General features: G+C 43.2%; 1 protein-coding gene across 1 annotated transcript; it reads right to left on the bottom strand.

Moving 5' to 3' along the window:
• Positions 1-420: 420 nt before the first annotated feature.
• Positions 421-12,132, bottom strand: snx5 (sorting nexin 5). The gene is made up of 13 exons (XM_036547370.1): positions 11,957-12,132; positions 7,647-7,751; positions 6,962-7,072; positions 6,305-6,426; positions 5,826-5,949; positions 5,034-5,129; positions 4,685-4,790; positions 4,358-4,433; positions 3,656-3,695; positions 3,482-3,568; positions 2,925-3,084; positions 1,957-2,042; positions 421-1,504 (listed from the first exon to the last, which is right to left on the bottom strand). The coding sequence occupies exons 1-13, from the start codon at positions 11,990-11,992 to the stop codon at positions 1,454-1,456; spliced, it is 1,200 nt and encodes a 399-aa protein (XP_036403263.1). The 5' UTR covers positions 11,993-12,132; the 3' UTR covers positions 421-1,453.
• Between the last annotated feature and the right edge of the window lie 267 nt (positions 12,133-12,399).

Raw genomic sequence — 12,399 nt, 5'->3', positions numbered from 1 at the left:
TAGAAGTATGGCACTCAAGAGCTCAGGGAAAATGTCCCTGAAAACCTGCAAACGCAAGCAGCAAAAATCATTCCTCTAATGAACAAAAATATGTTAGTGTTGGGACACAACTGAGGAGGTGCTTCATGAAATTAATGATCATGGAACACAACAACACCCGCTCTAGAAAATGAATATTTCAAAAAATGAACTGAAAACGAGATTTAATTCCACAGAATTCATTCAACTAGAGTGTCAATTCTTGGAAGTTTTCTAAAAATAATTTCTTCTATAAAATTGGTTTGAGACCAGTAAGAAAACCTCCAACGCTGAAATACACTCTTTGGCAGTGTATGTCTGTACTTTGTCAAAGCCAGAATTTCAGAGATGACTGTCTACGAGTGAAATTCCATGCATTAAGCAATATGTTTTCTTATTTCAACATTTTTTTTTAACTTTAGGGTACATGTAATTGCATTTTCCATGGTTAAAAATAGGATTCCTTAGTCAACTGGAAGCATGAATGGCTGCCAATGTACTAAATGAATATTACTTTTGACCAAAGAAAATCAGTGTCAGTCGAGTCTCTGGATTCCTGTGGAAATACTAGTCATATTTATAAGGCATAAAAACAGCCAGTCTCCATGCTTCTAGTGCTGTAATAACTCACCATCTATGTATTATCTGCGTACAAGCAAACCTCAAATCATATCAGTTGAAAATGGGAGGTATAAATAGCTTTTTTAGGCACTAAGTTATTCCAGTCCTCCTCTCTTCACTTCTGTCTCCATTTCGTGTCAGTATCTGAGGTTGGCTCCATGAATAACTGAAACAGCATTTCAACTGTCTGAATTATCCAACTAGAAAATTGTCTCATAAGCCACATTTATAGAGTAGTCAAAAAAAAAAATAGAAATTGGAAGGACAGAGATCGAAAAGATGGATTCCATGACCGAATCCAACTAAACCCATGTAGGCGGCATTTCTCTGAGCTCTACCAATCAAGGCGCAAGTGGAAAAACACCCGTCACTGCACAGGAAAATGGCCGCGGCTGTAAACTGGGGGACAGCAGGGGCTGAATGTGCTGTCACAGGAGAGAAGCAGAGGATCTTGGGCTGGAAAAGGCCTCAAAAAAAAAATAATAAAAATAGAGTGCCAAGCGCAAACGTTGGTCCCTGGGTGTAGTCACAACAAGAGCACGTAATGCTACACCCCATGCAGTCACAAAGCTAAAATACCCATTCGATAGGCCTGTGAGGATGGAGGACATGGCGATTGGATTGGATAGTGCGGGGGGGAGGAGGACTGGAGCGTTCACATGGGGACAGCTGACAGGCAGCTGCACTTGTGGGGGGTTTTGGGGGGGTGACAGCTGACCCCCGCATTGCGGGGGGGTAGTGGCGGGGTGTCTAGGTTCCGTTCTCACAGAGGGTCACATGACCACAGCTTAGTCACATGACTGCTGTCAGTCTGTCAGTTGCTCTTCAGCAGCTCGATGCATCCCTGCAGCAGAGACACGTTGTTCTGGAGGAACAGCAGGAGACACAGGGTGAATTTTTTATTTTGGAATTTTATATTATTGGCATTTACATTATGGGCATTTAGCAGACGCTCTTATCCAGAGGGACTTACATGAGTTACAGTTTTTTAACAATGTTATCCATTTATACAGCTGGCTATTTACTGAGGCAATCGTGCATATGCGTACACATTAAAGCCGCGTTACAACAGCGTTACATGTTTCAGAGGCGAGACAACACATGCAATTTGTGATAGTTTAGTGGCAAGAGGATGAAGACAGAAACTCACAGAAGTCTGTGCTCATGGAGCGAGAAACGTGGTGTCTGTGTCTATGAGTTAGTGTGTCTGTCCATGTGCAGTGTGTGCGTGTATATGTGTCCGCGTCTATGTGTGTGTGAGTGTATGCGTGGCTGGGATAGAGACTGTGCACAGGTCCTACACACGTCCACACTTACCTTGGCATGCTTGATCTCAAGTTCGGCCATTTCAATCAGGTTCTTACGGAAAGCCACCACTCTCCTTCCCTTGAAACTGGTCAGCTCTGAGAGACAAAAAATGTCATGACTAAAATTTGCCTAGAAATACTGCCAATTTCCCCTCGCCATGTTGATATTAATAGGACACAGGTCAATCACAGTAGCCTCAGTATATTGCCTGGGCACTCTTTCAAGATTTCTCTTAAATCCCACAGGCATGAAGAGATGTTCAAGTTTTCTTTTTCTTTTATTCCACATAAACTACCAAAGTCTTGCCTCCTCTTCTCAGGCCAGTGGAATAAACATGCTATTTTAGGGGTCTAACAGACACGTGGGAATACTGTTGTAATTAAACAGCTTCTCCAGTGAAAGCCAAGTATGACTTAAAACAAATAATGTTGCCAGGAATCAACTGTGACACCATGGTCAACGCCCTGTTAAAAAGAGTATGTCACTGCCATGCCCAGCACCATTGTTGTGGATAGGGTGCCCATGTTTTAAATACAAGACCAACAGCTACAAGAAAGACAGCATTATTCATGAATGCTGCTTTCACTTTCAAGTCTGTATTTTATGAAAATCTGTACTTGGTCCTGTGCACTGAAACAGTACCCTGTGTTGGCGTTTCATTTTCACTTTAACATAAAAAAGGGAGTATTTACTGACTCGCAAAACCAGGGACAAAACATTTGCAAGGCTAAACCTACATTCTAGAAGTCAAAATGCCGTAAAGCAGTGAGTGAGTGTATCACATTTCGACACTTGAAACAGAATGTACAGTACTGCCGGCAGTAACATTTTTAAAATGATAAATGATACAGGCTGAATTCCAAAAATTCCAAAATGCTGGCCAGCCAAGTCAGGTGACAACTCCGCAGTTGAAACATCAAAAAAAAAAATACAGACTGCCACCCAGACTGAAGCACTGTCTCGGCCAGAGGCGGTACCTTTCTTTCCAGACTCGGATAGACTGTCGAATTTCTGCAGACACTGCTGCTGGTGCTCCTCAGCCTGGGCTACGTCTTTGCTTTTCAGCCGCGCCTTGTCCAGGGCCTTATTGGAGTTTTCATAGTCAGCAAGGGCCCGCGCACGCCTGTATAAAAGGTCCTAGAGGAAAGGCAAACGTTTAAATAATGGGAAACCTTTATGGGCCAATTCATAACAAAAAGCAATTAAACTATGCATTGAGGGACTTACCCAATTCATATGCATTTACACTCTGATAAGTTCATCAATATGGGAGTAGTTATGGTTCAATAATATAATCACCTCTCATTCGCATTGTAATTCAATTTTTCCTGGCCACAAAGAGCCGGATAAGTTTCCCCAATCGAATCAGCTTCATATTCTCCACGGCTTTTCGACAACATGTTAAGAATAAACGTAAGATTTTAATTTTTTTTTCCCCCATTATGAGACTTTTATTGCTGCAATACTCAAAAGTATTCAATACTGAAAGCGACACTCCCAGGTGCAGAAGAATGTGACGAGAAGGGGCCCTCACCTTGGCAGCCTGGATGTCCCTCATGTAGTACCTCAGCAGCTCTGTCAGCTTCAGCTCCTGATCTGATGCCACCCTGCCCTCCACTTTCTGTCAGAGAACACACAGACACCTGTCAAAGGGCAGCGTCCACTAGCAGCACCGCACCACTGAGTAACATGCCGCCGTCGGCCTTACCCTGAGCTTCTCAAACAGGTCTGCCAGCTTCTCCAGGTGCCTGCCAAGCACAGGGAGAATAATGAGCGGTTTCCCCTTCGATCCCTAAACGCAGAACTCTATGAGCAGAAACGTGTTTTTTCTACTGGTGCTGGATTTGCTGATGTTTCCAGGAATATAAGGTTACGCACAAAGTTTTGGGCTAAGGTCGTGCGCACACTGTATCTGCTGTGCTCCTGAACGACACTGTACAGGAGAATATTTACAATGTAACACACCTCAAATCCAAGTTTGCTCGTGACAGTTTATAATAGTTGTTCCCGGTACACCTCCCAGTACTATGGGAGGGTATGTCAACGGGGTTACCTGCGAGGCTACTGCATGGACTCACACCTGGGCAGGGTTGAAATCTCCATGTGACAACACAGTTTTACAACATGCTACACGATTGCAGAAAGGGTGTGCCAACCACAGGGGCGGTACAGAAGACACTATTGAGTTGAACGGAATACAGCTGTGTTGTTTTAAAGCTGACAAAACTAGCTATTGAAGTGGAGGGGAAGACATATCAGACAGGCTGCAACCATCGCTATCAGTTGTGCCAGCTATGAATGGTTATGATTGGATAATGGCCCTTTTCTAAAGCTAAGTGAAGTTGCATAGAAAACTATCAAGTGAACACAAACAGTGACATAGTGCACACTATAGCTAATCAGGACTCACTTCTTAAGCGCTGTGGTATCATCTGCAGACAGGCTGTTCAAGGTAGCAGAGACATGAATGTAGTCATCAGCCACATCTGGGGGAAAAAAAAAGAGAGCATCAGTGCAATGAACACACACCAATAGTGCACAAAAATCATTGAGCAGGTCCACACACAGGCATGCAAAGCACGCACACACACACCTTTAACCCATACACACCAAGAGTGCATTCGTATGCACACTAGTATTGCAGGTATGTGCCAGACCAATGCACATGTACACACACACACACACATACCCACTGTGAGGCATGACAGTGCATTCATACAAATATAATTTTCCTTACTTTTATGAGCACGGGTCATTTTCTCAGCTTTGGCAGTGGAATCCTTGATTTTGCTGAAATAATCCAGCAGGAAGGTCTTCTCCTGGTCAAAGAACTCATCTACTTCCTGTGAGGACCAAGCGAGAGCACAAGTTAAATCAAACAAGAATTCACTCCTCCATTCCCACTGGACCCAACACTGAACGTAATCAACACTGAAGAGGAGGCTATCAAGTCATTAGTAATGTATAATACCGTTGACTCCTTATGTTTTTTGTGCTTATGTTATACTCTGCCTCACTTTAATGTAAATGTAAATGTAAATGTATACCATTATCATGAGCAGTGATATTTCAAACAGAAGACAAACCTTTACGCCTGAGATGATGACCTCATCGGCAGTCTTAACCATGTTCCTGAAGAAGCCTCCGAACATCTCCTTTGCGTTTTTCCTCCGCACGCTTAGCTACAGGACCCATTTTAGAAAAATTAGGCAGAACTGTGAAAAATTCATTGTGGAAAAATAATAAAATACGTTTAAATGCGGTGCCTGTAAAGTGCTATGCAACACAGCTGTAGACCTGAGCTCTCAGTCGAGGTAAATTATACAGAACAAATAAGAACCACATAATCAGAGGGAAGATTACATCTTTTTTGCAATCTGTGTCAGAGCAAGACTTTTTTACAACATTATCCATATAATTTAAAAGGAATTATGGGAAGTTAGAGATGGAAAGACCATATTTTTTTAGACCAAATTATTAACAATGACTAACAATGTTCAGTCAATCAGGAAATAATAAAATACAGTAATATTTTCAAATAATGCAGCACTGAAGTAACCTATATACTTCTAAATCTGCCCCTAGGAAAGTGTGGAGCTGAATGACAAATCTTCACTGACACCACAAAACATCTGGGGTTAAAAAACTACACACTGTCATGAAGAACTAGATAACCATAAACATTTATCCTTCAGCATAAAAAAAGCAGTGGCAAGTGAACAGGTTGTAAGTGGCGCTGATATCAGCAGGATATTTCTGTCAAAGGTCTCTCGCCTGCACTCTCCCTCTCTACAACATGCGAGACCAGCAGTTTTACAGGAAATCCATGCTAGAAGCACGAGGTGGACTTCCTGCCCCACACTGAAAGGGACACTCACATCCTGGTCATACTCCAGGAAGATCTGGAAGTTGCGGTCCTTGCTGAAGACAGGGTGGGAGGAGAGGCGCTGGAGGAAGATTTCGTGCACCTGGACCGTCTTCTTAAACACAGCCAGGTACTCGCTAGGAAAGACCAGACAGTGATACCTCTCCCAACCCAAAATTAACCTGTGACAGTTCATTTCTGATTTAGGAGTGGGTCCATGGGTTGGATCCAGCCTGCACAATGGTTTCCTACCCTGTTAGCGTACACGCTGACAAGACAGAAATGGCATTAATGCTAGCAACTGCACTAAAGTCATGTAGCAACAGCAGGGGTGGTGCTCAGGACACAATTGACTATAATGGAATCTGCACTATTCTATTCATATCAGGAAATGTTACATGTCTTTCACACAAAGTACATTTATTCACTGCCACATGGTGTCCCCTGCTGCCTCCACAGATTAACAGCTGCAACATGGTGAGAAATACTCACGCTTCCAGTTCCTGCTTCATCTTGGTGTACTCCTCCTTGGTCATAGAGGCCTCGCCTTCACCCAGCTTGTGCATCTTCTCCCTGGGGCTCTCAAAGTCCGGCTTAGGGGGAGCTGGAGGGATCTGGAGTGGGGTGGGGTGGGGGATGAGAATAGCTTAAATCTCTAAATAAGCTGTGTAACTGCAGCTGTTAAGAGGCAACACAATACAAAGCCACCAGACACACTCCAGCAAGCTCCAGGAAGCCCAAGCAGAGCTCCTGAACTACACAGAAATAAGCAGAAAGAGCTGTCATTCAACGGACGTCATCAGCTACACATTCTTCCCTTTGTTGCAAACATGGTGTACATTTCTTACACCCTGCTTAAACACTAACCTTGGGTCTACACATACGGTGATGTAGTAACATCAGAGGGTCAGCTTATTCATGGTTGTGAGGCCAGTTCATACATGTTTCAAGCATGCACCCAGCTATGGAATGCTCAAAACCCACAGTGCACCTAATCCCTACTACAGCTGCAATATAATGGAGGACCATATGGAGCTTTGTCAAACACTTCAGGTAATACATCACGGAAGTACACCAAGGTGACAGGACTGAGTCTGTGGCTCTCATCAGACAGCCCTCGCACTGGAATTACTTTAGCTAGTGACTCACGATGAGGCCTGCGTAGTCCTCTGTCTCCACAAGCGTGTCATGGAGCCAGATGAAGTCCTCATGCTGACGGGGAACGGAAAAATCAGACTTCCGGAAGGTACCCAATGTTGTCTGAGAGAAGAGAGCAGGAAAGAAAACATCACACACAGGGGTTTCATTACAGCCAGCTGCATCGCCTTTAAGGGCTGACCAGGGCCTAGGTTGGCTAGTGCTTACATAGGCTTGGCTAGTACTTAAGACTGTTGACTCCTTATAAGGCTTTTTGCTTCTGCTGTACTCTGGCTCACTTGAAAGTCACTTTGGATAAAAGCGTCTGCGAAATGAATAAATGTAAAGGTAAATGTAAATGTAGGCAAAACACCCTGATTGATGTTGGACGTGGTGTTGGTTGGGCCAGTAGACAGCACTGTTTGTAACCTAAAACATGTAGAACCGCTAATCTGGTATCATGATGGAGAAGTTGCAGTGGAATAAGTGGTCGTTCATATAGCATGTAAAACAAAAGATTCTGCATGCAGACATCTCACAGAGTAAGCATTATTACCCTGAGGCCATGCCCTAATCTCCAATGAGGCTCAAACCCTCTAACTCTACCTCAGTTGAAACAGTTGCTAAAAATCATTGTCTCTACACAACTGACATGTGCCATCTTTGCCTGCGTGGAGGGATCTTGGGTGAGCTTTACCTTGGTGTGGACTGTGAACTTGACCTTGTCGCGTTCACAGAGGGCGTCAGGAATGTCGATGACCAGAGAGGCATCATTGTTCAGGTCTACAGACACGGAGCGGACCTGAGCAAGAGCAAATTCAAACACATGAACGAGGCAACACAAAATCATTCAACTGAGTTACAAAGGACTGTACACTTGTCTAGCTATCTTCACACATTTTTTTCCTGAGAAAATATTTTGCTTTGCCGCACACAAGTAGGCTAAAGGGAACTTTCCGACAGGACACAATGTTTACAGAGAAGGACTTTAACATAAGCCAGCGAGTTAATGAAACACATGCATGCAATATGCACTTCTGTGAGCAGCCGTATAATTCAAATGGTGGAACACTACATCTTAGAAATGACAAAAGAAGAATTATGACCCCGAGGCTGGGGGTGTGCTACTGAGGACTACAGTTCTGCAGCGGGAGCCACAGGCACAATCTGCCCACAGACAGACCTGTCTTCTTATGAGCCATGCGCAGCGGTGGATCCACTGAGCTGTCTGCATTGCCTCTACATGTTTGAGTGCGACTAACGCAAACCGTCTCTCCAACAACAAGTCAGGCCACTTTCTGACAGGAGGCTCAGGCCTGCAGGTGGGTTCTGTCTGCCGCTTATGCAACCACTACACTCCCACATTTGGCGTATTATTTACAAAAAGCAGACTTCGATGACAAAGTTAGCCTCGACGAAACTGACACTGCCCCCATACCCTATCCCCCATCAATATTTTACTCCTCAAAGACCCTGCCTGGTGCACTTGCAGACTGAAAAAACAAAACATTCAAGCTGAGCTTGTGTTTCAAATCATGCCTACCAGGAACAGATGGACTAGTGGGGCATAGGCCTGAAGACGACCTTTGCGCTATAGTAACAAAAAGGTCATCCACTTCAGACACACTCTCACAGTTCTCCACTGATACTCAGCTGTCTTCACCTTGCAAACCCAAGTCGTGAGGACTAAGACAATCTGACCATCACCGGGTGAAAAGACACTGAAATGAACCATTTCAACAATATCCATTGGCTAGTGTGATCATAGACAGAATGCCATGTATGTTTGGGGAACAACGCTAAGTCTTACAGCGTAGTGCAGATGGAATGCATCTTAAAGGAAAAGCATCTAATTCTGATATGGTTAGCTTCAACATGTGGCTTGGGGCTCGAGATAAATGTCTACAAAGCCAGATGTTTGAGATGTGCTTCCAGAGTCTCTGCTAAGTAGTTTAAATCCACACTTTAAAGGAAAACATCCACCACCCTTTATCTTAGATGTCTCTTTCCACTGTAATTTTTGCCCTAACTTGAGAATACGGTTCTAAATTTGTGCTTGAGTCTTTAGCTTCTTCTTCACAATAACAATGCAAGAACAACCTACTGTCCTCAAACAGTATGGGACTCTTCAAATTAAACACTGTAAAAGCAATGGTGGCACCCAAATGTATTCTTAACCTCCATAAACTGTAACGGAAGAGGAAATGCAAACATAATTTTTTGAAATAAATGAAAGGGGTGAACAACAATGCTAACAACTAAATTGTACTGTAAATCCTGATAGAGTGGCCCACTGTGGCACAATTTTGTCATGTTTCCTCATCATGTATCTGATCTCATATATAATTATCCAACTCAATCTTAAGAATTCTGTGAAACAGTCAATAACAGCTATAGCACAACAGTGTATATTGACTCATTGTACGCCTATGTATTTTAGACACAAAGAAGGTAAGACCATTCGGGCTAGGGTCACAGATTTAGAAAACTATAGTTAAATTCGATGGGGTCAAAATGTCTTTATAACGTTAACTCCCAGACACCCTTCTGAATTCAGTTGTTTCTGTAAGTCTGAGTTTAAATAAATAAATACTTGCTACTGTCAAACATCTAGAGCACCTGTTATGAATTTCAGGTGCTATGAATTTTCCTCAAGCAACAAATACACCCATGGCTTGCAGTGCTCTACGTGACATGTAGAAATAAAGGATCAGTCAAATGAGTGGCAGCCTGATGAGGACATCTGAACACGCTGTGTGTGTGTGTGACGGGGTCCTCGGGACCCTTTACAATATGGTGCAGCGGCAGCAGAAGGCCTCGGTCTAACACTGCAGAGTCAGCTGAAATGGTCCACAGATAAGATGGAAGTCCCCATTTCCTCTGGAATGTCCCTCAGGAAACCTTAAACAAACAGGCCTCCAGAATCCTTACAGTGGAGGGTTGTAAGGCTGCTCCATTTACTCTCACTCGCATCCAATTCAAAACACAATAGAGCTCAGTGATGCACTGACACACAATTTGCACTGCAGTATGATGCAGGACATGAAGAATGTCACTGTCCATTGTTGGCTAACCGACTGAGGCGACAGGCCTAAGAAAGCCGTCTGAGCATTTAAGCATCTGCGTTCATATATTTTATAGACGATAGCATTTCAAAAGAAAGTACGGAAAGCACAAACAATACTCAAAACTGATGCATTTAAAAAGGCAGGAATGGAAACACCATTCCTGTGACATCAGAGCTGGAGACATTCCAAGTTTTGCCAGATGCAGGTGCATGTACTCATCGGAAGCTTCCTTTTGGATTCATGCTCCTCTACTTCTAGTAAGACCCAGATCAAAAATTTTATGCACTGGACCTATCGTTTCTTTCTCTAAAAGAGGGTCACATATTCTACTGCATATCCTTTCTTCAAAGATTCTCAAGTCTAACTGTTATATTACTTAAAGATGTCTACAGAGGCTTTTAAAAAGGCATGACAATGAGAAGAGAAATTAAGTTTGTATTATAATAGTTTATTTCCACTTATTCAAATGAATCATACCAACTTGATACCAAGGAGAACAATTCTGTCTGATTGATGGACTGATGTAATGAACTATTACCACTGGCAGTTGCTACCATTCTTCTGTTACAGAGAATTATTATCATTAATCCACAAAAGAGAGAATTTTATAAGTGCTCCTGTCGATTCGAGACTTCTCGGTTTTCGACCACTTCAGCAGAGTACTTTTTCACGAAATTTACGTAACAGGGGAGAGTGTTTGCTTTGGAATAACTACAGCTCCTGAATAATAAGACATTTGGTCTGACAGCTGCAGTTGGTTAATTTAACGGAAAAGAAGTATCCTCCAGAACTGAGTACAACGTTGTTCATAGAGACAGAAAGAGGGGACAACGAAGCGATTTTCATAACTAGAAGGTTTGACGTATAACTGTTCGTGTCTGAGAATTTTATGACCGATACCAGCTGTGTCAAGCCAAATGTCCCCGAAGGACCGTCTGTGCTCTAACGTTTTCATACCAATAAAGTCACCTGCCTTAAACGAGCCGGTATTTTAATTATCCGTTACCTGTGCATATCCCGCAATATACTGGTGAATACATAATTCAGGGCAGCAATCCTTAACAATCCTCACTTATGCACTATCATCTGTAAAGACAAGACGGTGAACTTGACTGGAATAATTAGCTGAGCAATTACGCTTTACGCACTTAGTACGCTGTAAAAACCTGCATTTGCGTTGCCCTCCTCACATCTGACAGCTATGTGTGATTGTAACATAAATGTAAGCAATAACATAAAGACTTGCGTGTATGAAGTTTGTGGGCCAAATTAGATTACTTCCGTTGTTCTGCTGAGGACATTTCACTAACAGGCTGAACTGGTACTGTGTAGGAACGGTATATTGTACAACTGATTTACATTTCAAAGTATTTATTTAAATCGACGCGTTCTTCTTACAAATTCATGTCAGTGTCTTCCCTGCGCGTTTAACAGGTGGTCTGCAGAATGCAGTCATGTGGCTACTGCCTTACAGACGTAACTTTAGATCAGTTCTGCGTGCAGGAATGTCCGTTGCCATTTCAAGCTGCACTAACAAATACATGATCTTTTCGGACTTTCTCTGGTTCGCTAACATGGCTGATAACAGAAGACAAGGCGCGATGTGGTGCATAATTCAAACTTTACGCACCACACAGCGCCCCATAATAAAAAAACACCCACAAGTACATTGACTTCAACTCATGTGACACGTCTTGCAAAACAGCTAGTTAGCTACGCAGCTACGTAGACTAGCTAACTTGATTAGGGGCAATATGTAAGCTAAGTACAAGAAAAGCAGGTGAGCCCCAACACGAAAAATACTTCACCATGACGCCAAACAGAACGCACGCATTTCAGCGTAATACCCCCCTACAACCCATATAAACATTTCCTCCAAGTTTTGCTGCCAAAGTAGCTTGCGAGCTAACATGCTAACTTAGAAGAGCCATCCGCTCACCTTCTCTTTTTCGCCTTCTTCAGGAGTTGATGCCATGTTTCGAAGAACAGCGAATCTAACTATCTATCTAAAAGTCGTTCAACGGAAAGTCATTAAAGGGCTCTTAATATATTTAAGTTGGTTAGTGAGTTCAACTTACAGTAAGCCACCCCCTTTTACTTCCCTGTCACCCAACCTCTTCCACTAACTTCGTTTAAACCCCGACCAATGCAGTTTCTGATTGGACAGTGCGACGTTCCTTCCCCGTTTCCCAATACGTTTCCTGCACATCAATCAAACGCTGCTCTGGTTGTACTACATGGCTCTGCTCTGCTGGATCCGTGAGGCGTTTCTCAAAGCGAGGCCGGTCAGTGGGTGGAACCAGCGCTTCCGCCAGCTTCCATATTTGTCATCACACGCGGGCAGAAGTCGAAACGGCTCGAAACGCACGGAACTATGGTAAC

Source organism: Megalops cyprinoides, chromosome 15 (genome assembly GCF_013368585.1).
Source record: "Megalops cyprinoides isolate fMegCyp1 chromosome 15, fMegCyp1.pri, whole genome shotgun sequence".
NCBI classification, from domain to species: domain Eukaryota; kingdom Metazoa; phylum Chordata; class Actinopteri; order Elopiformes; family Megalopidae; genus Megalops; species Megalops cyprinoides.
Note: the sequence above shows the minus strand (reverse complement) of the source record. Positions and strands in the feature narration are given on the sequence as shown.

What these genes read in the sequence shown, in the direction of transcription:
- snx5 (XM_036547370.1), bottom strand. Translation starts at nt 11,992, where the DNA reads ATGGCATCAACTCCTGAAGAAGGCGAAAAAGAGAAG. An exon ending in GATACCACAGCGCTTAAGAA is followed by an intron (nt 3,696 to 4,357) that starts GTGAGTCCTGAT and finishes TGTGCTTGGCAG; the next exon opens with GCACCTGGAGAAGCTGGCAG. An exon ending in ATCCGAGTCTGGAAAGAAAG is followed by an intron (nt 2,043 to 2,924) that starts GTACCGCCTCTG and finishes TTTGTCTCTCAG; the next exon opens with AGCTGACCAGTTTCAAGGGA.